General features: G+C 43.8%; 2 protein-coding genes and 3 non-coding genes across 5 annotated transcripts in view; 1 reads left to right on the top strand and 4 right to left on the bottom strand.

Annotated features, from left to right (window-relative positions):
• polm (polymerase (DNA directed), mu) overlaps positions 1–10,032 on the top strand; it is a 392,822-nt gene that overhangs the window by 120,374 nt on the left and 262,416 nt on the right. The window lies entirely within an intron of this gene.
• ppiab (peptidylprolyl isomerase Ab (cyclophilin A)) lies at positions 2,340–7,678 on the bottom strand. Its single transcript, XM_064943194.1, has 5 exons — positions 7,502–7,678; positions 5,030–5,060; positions 4,257–4,345; positions 3,588–3,760; positions 2,340–2,782 (listed from the first exon to the last, which is right to left on the bottom strand). The coding sequence occupies exons 1-5, from the start codon at positions 7,568–7,570 to the stop codon at positions 2,650–2,652; spliced, it is 495 nt and encodes a 164-aa protein (XP_064799266.1). The 5' UTR covers positions 7,571–7,678; the 3' UTR covers positions 2,340–2,649.
• On the bottom strand, positions 3,459–3,540 carry LOC135518682 (small nucleolar RNA SNORD35). Its single transcript, XR_010452219.1, has one exon. It is a non-coding gene; the product is annotated as a small nucleolar RNA SNORD35 (small nucleolar RNA).
• LOC135518684 (small nucleolar RNA SNORD35) lies at positions 4,023–4,105 on the bottom strand. The gene has a single exon (XR_010452220.1). It is a non-coding gene; the product is annotated as a small nucleolar RNA SNORD35 (small nucleolar RNA).
• Positions 4,899–4,980, bottom strand: LOC135518681 (small nucleolar RNA SNORD35). The gene has a single exon (XR_010452218.1). It is a non-coding gene; the product is annotated as a small nucleolar RNA SNORD35 (small nucleolar RNA).

Genomic DNA, 10,032 nt, shown 5'->3' with positions numbered 1-10,032 from the left:
GAATGACAACCATTTCTGCAGCACTCCACCAATCAGGCCTTTATGGTAGAGTGGCAAGACGGAATCACTCCTCAGTAAGTCACATGAAAGCCCCCTTGGAGTTTGCCAATAGGCACCTACACAAGATTTTCTGGTCTGATGAAATCCAAGATTTAACTATTTGGCCTGAATGCCAAGCGCCACATCTGGAGAAAACCTGGCACCATCCCTACGGTGAAGCATGGTGGTGGCTGTTTCATGCTGTGGGGATGTGTTTCAGCAAAAGGGACAGACTTATCAGGATCGAGGCAAAGATGAATGGAGCAAAGTACAGAGATCCTTGATGAAATCCTGCTCCAGAGCTCTCAGACTGGGGTAAAGGTTCAACTTCCAACAGGAAAATGACCCTAAGCACACAGCCAAAACAACACGAGTGGATTCGGGACAAGTCTCTGAATGTCTTCGAGTAGCCCAGCCAGAGCCCGGATTTGAACCCGATCAAACATCTCCGGAGACCTGAAAATAGCTGTGCAGCAACACTCCCCATCCAACATGAGAGCTTGAAAGAATCTGTAGAGAAGAATAGGAGAAACTTCCCAAATACAGGTGTGCCAAGCTTGTAGCACAATATGCAAGACTCGATGCTGTAATCGCCACCAAACGTGCTTCAACAAAGTACTGCGTAACGAGTCTGAATACTAATGTTAATGTGTTATTTCAGTTAGCAACAATTTCTAAAAAGCTCTTTGCCTTGTCATTATGGGGCATTGTGTGTAAACTATTGAATCAATTGTAGGATACGGATAGAACGTATATATGGAAAAAGTCAAAAAGGTCCCAATACTTTCTGGAACCACCAAGTGTCAAAACATTCCATTACACCACAGGCTACGTGTCAACATTGTTATATGAAATGTATTACATTACCATTGTAATTGCGCACACATTGATGTCTGCCACGCACCTACCCCAATACACTCTTGCTGATGACTGGGACAAATGGACAAGCCACCCTCTTACTGACATAAGGGCATATGTGACTGGCTTGTATGAATATGGGCATAATGCTTGATGTGTCAATAGTATTTTCTTAGTCCAAGTAGTAGCACTGAAAGGACATAACTAGAAAATACACTGTCAACGCGTTATTTCAAATATATACAAGACGAAAGCATTAAACGATTTAAGAAACTCGCTTCAAAAGGAAACTTCTTTGGTGGTAAAAAATGGAACGTTGGGTTTGACACTTAAGTGTCATAACCAACCATAAAATTAAGTCACAACAGGTATATGGGTCAAGACACTGAGTGTCGTGTTACCTGGCCGACAGTAACAGGCTGCCCTTCAGTGTCTGTTGTAAAGGACATGCTGCACAACACCTGTGATTTTAAACCAAATAACAGTATTAAAAACAGAACTGAGAAATATCTCAGCATGGGCTTGTAATCAAGCTTCACATTGTCAACTACTCAAGACTGTCAGTGAAGTGGAAAAGCTGCAGGGGTTTGTGAGGGTAACCATGTGCTTACCGTTCTAGATAACTCACATTTCCAGCCCAGTCAAAAGCATGACTTGTTCCATTTCCACCCTGAAAATGGCAATAACACCCATTTAGTGTACGAGCCTTTTGTAGACTGAAACAGTCCATTTGGCACCAGGAGGAAATGTCGATCAAGTCCAAACTTTCCAATAACAGGTTGTTCCCCTCCCCACTGACCGTCCTCACAAAATCCTTACTTGATAAATTCAATCTTGCTAAGCTCTGTTAACCATTCACATTGAAAACAAATGACAGTATGTACTTCATTGTAAATGAGTAGCAAAGAGCTGCATTGGACCTTTAAAGCATAGCACTAAATATTAAGACTCGGCTCACCCCCGGTGGTGAAAGGTGTGAATTGCATGAAAGCAAAATGCATGAAACAATTTTGCCTACAGGTTTGTGTATGTCCTCTAGACAAAGGTACATGTCCAACTAAGTCTCCAGGGTGAGTAAAAGAGCAAAGAAGTTGTTAACTGAAACAAGTGTGCTGTATTGGTAGAGCATGACTTGACATTGGCTCAATCCAGGTCACCTAATCAGGTGGGCCAGGGACGGAAACTTACATGAGGGGAGCCATACCCCGGTTACTGTTAATGATATTGTTTGAAAGAACCATTTCAGAATTTGTAGGATATTAAGTGGGTAATGAACTCCCAGAAAGGGAAGCATACAAGAGTAACATACTTTGAGCTGGTTGTTGAATAACTTAAATCACATTACCAAAAAGAAACCCACTACCACAGCAAATACTGACCACTTGTATGTAGTGCCAAATACCAAACCCTTCAAATTCACACATCCACTCGTATGCAGTCAGTTAAGGAGTCTTTTGCCACTTTATTCTGATTTTGTTAAACAAAAGTGGTCCACATGGGACAATTCAAAATGCAAAATAAAGGCAAGCCACAAATGAAACAAGTTCAGACACAGGACAAACCGTTCCCTAAGGGAGAGGAATGGTAAAAAAAACTAATCTCAATATTAGGGAATATTTTTGATTCTGGGGAGGGGGAGAGATCAAGGGGAAGTAAGGAGAGGTTGATGCTTAGAGCTGCATGGAGGGAACAAGGGAGGAAAGGCTCAAAGCTGGGTGAAGGGATGGTGTGAAGGAGGGGTGGGAGGAACGCTCAGAGCTCTCCGCAGTCAGCGATGGCGACCTTGGCGGAACACTTGCCGCTGCTGGAACCCTTTTTCTCCATGCTAGCGATGATGTTGAGGCCCTCGACCACCTTGCCAAACACAACATGCTTGCCGTTCAGCCTACAGAGGGAAAGAGGTAAGAGTCAGTGGGTACCAATGCTGAGGGGGTATGGCAGTGTTCTTCCTGAACTAGCAGACAGGATTCCTGAGGTTTAAGGCAAACAAAATAGAATGTTTGTAGCCATAGGGCTGTGACAAATATGGACTTTGGGGTAACAATTGCCTGACAAAGGTAAATGTACAACAACTCAAAATAGACATTCTCTTGCCCTTCTCCCTGGCATGTTACCCTAGCAGTGGGAACTACAGCAGGACCAGGGCTAATGTGTCAACTATAACATCCTGAAAATACATTTAGTATAAACATTTTAGTCTTCATCCATAATCACTGGTCACACCACTATAGAACTCCAATAACAGCCCTATTGCTTGGTGAAAACATTCAGGCCTGTGGTGCACTTCCCTGAAGGACACTAGTGTGCTGCCAGTGTGGAGGACGCATCTTGCCAGTCAGTTTGATTGTTGGTGTTTGTCAGTCACTTCAGAGCATTAGGCTGTATACACAGGCAGCCCAATTCTCAACTTTCTACCAATTGGTCTTTTGACCCATTCCTTTCAGATCTGATCAAAACAAGTGATTAAAAAAAATCAGAACCAATCTGCCCGTTTAGACAGCACGAGTAGTGCACGCATGTATCAGAGGCACCATTGAAGGGGCTGAGGAGTGTTGGAAGGTTGGACTGCATCAGTTGTTGCCATTAGGCAGTGTCGTCACAACCACAAGGCTTGGAAGACCATCGTGAGAAACATCACTTGCAGAATGTAAAGGTGCATTAAATTTCTACTGCGTGTCCGCATGCCTCACCAGTCAGTGTTAGCAGTGCAGATAAAGAACTGGGACCCGTTGGTGTTAGGGCCAGCGTTGGCCATGGACAGACAGCCCATGCCTGTGTGCTTCAGGTTGAAGTTCTCATCAGCAAACTTATTGCCGTAGATGGACTTGCCCCCAGTTCCATTGTGGTTGGTGAAGTCTCCGCCCTGAAGGTAAGGAAAGAAATTAACATTGTCACATGTCATGAAACAGGCTCACTCAAGCCCTTCCCCAATAACGCAGTCAAACACAATTTTGCACAAGAAAAGTAAATCATAACATAAACATTGCCTAGCCTACATAATCTTGTATGTAGGCTAAGCAATCAGGACAGTCAGTGAGGTCATGGTAATTTTATTTGTATAACTGGCTTTTTTAAAATCATGCTACTGGAAAGGATCCTGTTTTCTGGAAAACATTTGGAGTGTTGGAACTGCATCAGTGTTGCCATTTGGCACCATCGTCATAACCACAAGGTTTGGAAGACCATCATGAGAAAAACACCAGCTGCAGAGAACCTGTGTAAATCAGTCAATTAAAGGTGGGTGGGGAGTCCAGCACTGTGCCTTATTGCAGCTGTCGGCTATGATCAGAGCCTGTATTCAGAAAGCGTCTCGGAATATACACGTTGATCTAGGTTCAGGTCATACCCCCCCCGCTCACCTGGCACATGAAACCGGGGATGATGCGATGGAAGCTGGAGCCCTTGTATCCAAACCCCTTGTCCCCAGTGCACAGGACACGGAAGTTCTCTGGGGGTAAACAGGCAACGTCACGATCAGTGACTGCATAGCAGCTTAAAAGCATAAAGGCTGCATCAAGTCAAAATGCAGGGGTTCTGATTATTGAAATATCACAAACTGAAAAGGTTGGTTTCAAGTACACTTCATTATATCTTTGAAACAGATTTGATGTAGAGGTCAATGCTTTTTTGGGTGATAAAGCATTGCATCTCCATTAATTACTGAAAGGTAGAATCATTGAGTCAAACAGATTGGCCCATATGTTTGACATCACTAGAATATGGTCACTAGCTAACCACGTGTGCATCACAACCCCAGTCTATTGCAGAGACAGCAAATAGGCCATCTCTGCAGGGCCTAATTCACAGGCTGTCAACCAGGCCACGAGGACTAACAATAGGCGGGGGCCCCACTGCCGAGTAAACCCATTCACAGCACAGCGAGCCACAATGCGCCTGCTTACTTATCGGAAGCAGACCTGCCCTTTTGAATTTACATGCATCAGCAGTTCATTGTATATCTGGGCGGGGGCATGACAGAGGGGCTGAGGAGCATTGGGAAGATGACTGCATCAGTTGTTGCCATTAGGCAGTGTCGTCACCACCACAAGGCTTGGAAGACCATCGTGAGAAACATCATTTGCAGAGAATGTGTGAATTATTCAAGAAATTGCCATCATTGTAGCCATCTTACCTGCAGTCTTGGGGACAACATCTGCAAAAAGCTGCAAGAAAAGATGGCCCTACATTAGCATACAATCAATGAGGAGCAAAAACAGCATGCAGAGAAAGCCTTTGACACTGAACATGAGGGCAAGGCAGGGCTGGAAGGGAAGACTTAAAGCATTGACTACAGGAACCAAGGCAGACATGGGCAAGACCTTTGGTTCAAGGTGTCGTGTTCTAGATTCACTCTGTTAAGATCACCAGAACTCCCATGTGAGAACAAGACTGGTGTTACGCCAAGGTGAAGCTACAGAAGATGTTCATTTCCAACCTATCATGTGACAGGCCACTGCAACAGACTAGCAAACATCTTCAGGCAATGATGTCAGAATCAGAGCAGTGCGCACCATCTCATATTGCCTTATACAATACAACTGCTCACAATACACTATCAGCTAACCACACAGTAAAAGTTTAAATTATAATTTTCCTTATGGCACAAAACTAGGGCCAGTTAACACATTTTGAATGCATTAGGAGGGAAGACAGTGTAACTGGCAACTAGACATCTATATTATATTCCTGACAAGTGTCAACATCTGAAGTGATAACAGCAACATACAGGCCCCTTCACAACATGCCTTTACTGCCAATGGGCAGCTACAGTGCTGGGAGGGCCTCTGGGAGGGCCTCTGCATGGAATACCATGCGCCAGCCTACACAGCAGCTCTCCTCCCTCCTAGCCCCAGACACACCCACATCTGGAGCCAGTACTTTTCCACTCAGGAACAAGTTCAATGCAGAAAAGGGAAGTCACCAGTTAACACAGCCACAAAGTCAATGGCTAAACCCCACCTATTTCCAATGCTCGACTTTTACAACCTAATCCCACTGCTGACCTTGTCCAATCTTACAATAGGACCAAAGTGCAAATGTTTATTTTAATGAATCTATCATAGACCATTGACTGTGATAAGGCCAACCCACTCCACCGCTAGAGCTGACCAATGCTGTAGGACAAAGTGGCCAAACACCATGAAGGCTTATCTAAGGGCAGATGTGTCCCATAGCCAAATTATCCCGAATCTTATTGACTGAGCTCTACCGGGCTTTCTGGCCAACTTTTTAGTTTAGCAAGCACCAACAGGCGATGCCTGTTGCTGGCGTCGGCATGGCCTCTGCGTCAAACAATGGAGTCCGCTACATGGACACGTGCTCCCTCCCACAGGATGACAAAGGTTGGGAGATCAAATTGTACAAAACGCAGAAGTCAGCGCTACAATAATCGCCACTAGTCACTTTTGCCGTTTGGAAGGTAATGTTGAATCTGATAAAGTAGGAATTGCATTTTATTCTCCTGGATTTCGCTGAGGCCTTGCGGGTGGACAAGCGTGTCTTCATGTCCACGTGCTCCTGGAAGGGGCAACAACCGGTACATGCGTGCAATCTGGTGCCAACGCTGCACCTACAACTTCAGTCAACGAAATCTGTAGATTTCATGTCATAAATTGTAACGTAAAACGAAATCTCAGTGAAATTAATGGGGACTAGGCACTTGGGATATGCACGGGCCTTGAACCAGGGCCTTGTTTGAATGGAACACAATTATTGAACAGTCGCAATGACAATAGCAGCGGTATTTTACCACATTGCTAGATTACTGAACATTTCTGGCATTTAGCAAAATACAGCTTACTTAACGATTAATACTGATTGCTGCGGTTATACTGAGGGCGCAGTGGCCACACTCCTTGGGCCATTGCAAATATGGCTGGTAGACAGCATTAATATAATTCAGATGAATCAATCTAAATGTATTCAAATTTGAAAGATTGTACGTAATCAAAGCATGGACTGCGGTGAATGCTTTTTGGTACGTTGTTCCCTTCCAAACCTGCATCCCCTCCTTTTTCAAAATGGCATCTGGCGCGACGAAAAGGGGATGCTGAAAATGGCGACCGGCTAAAATTGCATGTGCGGTGACTAGCTAGCTACAGCACATTACCTAGCTAGTTATGATAATCGAATCAACGTAATTACAACATTATGTTCACATGGCTAAGACTGTGGCAAACTGACTAAATTAACGAAAGTGATGGACATATTTTACACCACCATGGCAAGTTTTTCAAACTCTGCCTCCGAAAGAAATGCGATTTAGTTAAGAGTACCGGTATGAAAATGCAACACATAACGCGTTAAAGGCCAGTCAACGCTAACAGCAAATAACCACAATCAATTGACAGCTTAAAATGTAGGCAAATCAAGCGAGGTAAGTTAGTGTTCGTACGAGAAGAGTTAAGCTTTCAATGAAGTTGAATTATTCGTAAGGTAGCTAACATGTTAGAGCACGTGGACCACGTCTGACAGCATCCCGGGCGCAGTCACCTACCTGGCAGCGAGTTAAAATAAACCGAACGAGAAATTAATAATTATTTTAAAAGTTCAGTTGAGCAGAAAGTTAATTGAGTCCAAAAAGCCGATCTGCTTTACTCCTTACCTCCATTTCAATCCTTCCGGCGGGGGTATCGCCGATAGTGATGTCGAAGTAAACTCTGGGGTTAGGCATGATTGGGATTAAACTTTATTTTTTTGTGAAACTACACGAGTGCAGACAGTAGATACAGGACGGTGCCGCAGCTGAATCGGAACGGAAATGCTGCCGTTTATACGAGATATATATGCGCACCAAGGGAAGCCCCCGGAGGCAATGAGAACCAATAAGAAGACTGGGGCTGCAGAGTGACATCGGATTTAACCAATTAAAGGTCTTGCGGGTGAATAAATTAGAACAATGGTCACTTCCCCTGCACACCCGTTTGATCAGCAAGGTTTAGGGGACGGACTAGTGATTTACATCTCGATTGGCCCATTGTGATTCATACATATGACGATCTCGCATTCTGCCCAATGCGCTGCCAGGGGAAATGTGGGTGTGTTCTGGTGGTGGCGCGTTGGTGGATTCCAGGGCGTCTCCCGCCGAGTATAATCGCCATTATGGCTCAAATATAAATGTGAGTTATCAATGGATCTGTATGGTGCAGCGGTTCGGGAATGGCCTGTTTCTCTCGATCACCGCTGGACAAAGCGCTCACGGAATGTATGCGACATCATCACGAATGATTGTAATAAAATACAAAGCTTTTATGTTGCAGTGTGAATAATCTTCCTATTGTCATATTTGAAAAAGTGCTGTGTGTGTGTGCCTGCGTGATGCCACAGCATGCGTTGGGGGCCACGCCTGAAATGTTGCGGATGAATCGATTGTATCGGGTTGCTGACTCGAGCCTGAGTTCTGCTGAACATGGAATGACATCAGGGTGTTCTTTCCTGTAGCCTACCCTGCTACACCAGCTAGGGGGACCGAATACAGTAAATAGAAAACTAGGGAAACTTGATCATTCAGAAGTGTCATTTTTTACTTAGAAAACGGATGGAAAATATGGAAATCATCTTTAGAAAAACTGGTGTGCAGTTAAATAGGACAATTCAACATTTCATTAACTGTATTATTAACTGACATTAGCCTCTAAGCATCATCATCTAGAGAATAATAAACCATAAAAAATTCTTACATAGCATGTGCTGTTCATGTCTCATATAGTAACCATGGCCCATATTCACAAAGCATCTCAGGGTAGGAATGCTTATCTAGGATCTGGTCCATATAATCCATATCATTTTACTCATTATGATTGGAAAATGTGTGAATACAGGCTCCCATATGTCTTCTGACATTATGAATGACACATTTCCTAACTCATAGCCTCGGTTAGTTTAAACACATATAGGACAGATGTGCACAGCTTCACCAACACTTTAATTACTCTAATAACAACAATATTATCATGATTATTAAAAAAATGAATTGGATACAGATGTTCTTAAACTAAACATTGCACATCCAACATCTGGTGCTCTAAACAGTTAGGCCTACAAACCAATGACAACCTCAGAGGGGTGGGAACAGACAGATAGTCCCCTCAGGCTAAGGACCCAGAGAGAGGAAGCATAAAGGCTGTTTAAACCTTGGAAATAGGCTGTTTTAAAAGTGTGTTACTGGACTGGAGAGGAATAGAGAGGGAGGAAGAATTGGAGGGAGAATACACATTCACTCCTTGACATATGGGAAACACATGGTGAGCGTAATTTGTCCACCTGTCCTCTCTCCATCAATTCACAGGAGTTCACTGGGGATGCTTCGATCCATTCTCATGGTCTTGAAAGTGTGTGTATATTTGTGCATGTTTAAATGTCTCTGCAGTATAGTTATCAAAGAGAGACAGAGTGAGAAGGGAGGAGTGCCGGAGACAGATAGGGTGCGAGTGAAGGTGAGTTCCCCATGTCTGGCTTCTGACTCCTCCTCTCAGGGAAAAAACAAACAATTCAAACCTCTAGTAGTTTCCTTATTTACCAACTGGCCTGATATGAGACACCTCTCTGTCTCAAAAATCCCTCCCATCTCCTTTTGTGTGCTGGCTTTGTATGACCTCATCTGTATAGAGACATTAAGGTGTGTACTGTTGGCATTACCCAGGGCCCAGTTTCCTGATGGAACTTGGCTTAATGGTTTTATGCCTGGAGCAGACCAACTGCTTCATTGCATTTTGGTACACCAGAAGTACATTCATTTACAATGGAATGCTGCAGCGCGTTTGTTCTGTTGTGCATACATTGGATTTATCCAACATGGGCATCAAATTGTATGCATAGACTTAACAAACAGTAGCAAAAGATGAATGTTGAACTTTTGTTGCTCATATGGGGCGGCAGGGTAGCCTAGTGGTTAGAGCATTGGACTCGTAAAAAGTTGGACTGCAGAATGTATTATGCAGCGTTGATGCAACGGCAATGTTGGTCTGTTCCAGGCGTTAAATTATGCACATTTCCCAAAACACAACGGTCGCTAAATGAATCATTGGAGCACTTGTCGATACCGATAGGATCGAAAGAACGGGAGCGCTGCTCTCAGATCAGCTTTCTCCATCAATGGTCTTACCTTAACATTCGAATTATTTCACAATAATGACG

This window comes from Oncorhynchus masou, chromosome 28 (genome assembly GCF_036934945.1).
Source record: "Oncorhynchus masou masou isolate Uvic2021 chromosome 28, UVic_Omas_1.1, whole genome shotgun sequence".
In the NCBI taxonomy this organism is placed as follows: Eukaryota; Metazoa; Chordata; class Actinopteri; order Salmoniformes; family Salmonidae; genus Oncorhynchus; species Oncorhynchus masou.
This window is presented reverse-complemented; position numbering and strand designations above follow the sequence as displayed.

Coding starts and splice junctions, on each gene's coding strand:
- ppiab (XM_064943194.1), bottom strand. CDS start 7,570: ATGCCTAACCCCAGAGTTTACTTCGACATCACTATCGGCGATACCCCC. Junction 5,061..7,501: donor CCGGAAGGATTGAAATGGAG/GTAAGGAGTAAA, acceptor CTTTTCTTGCAG/CTTTTTGCAGATGTTGTCCC. Junction 4,346..5,029: donor TGTTGTCCCCAAGACTGCAG/GTAAGATGGCTA, acceptor GTTTACCCCCAG/AGAACTTCCGTGTCCTGTGC.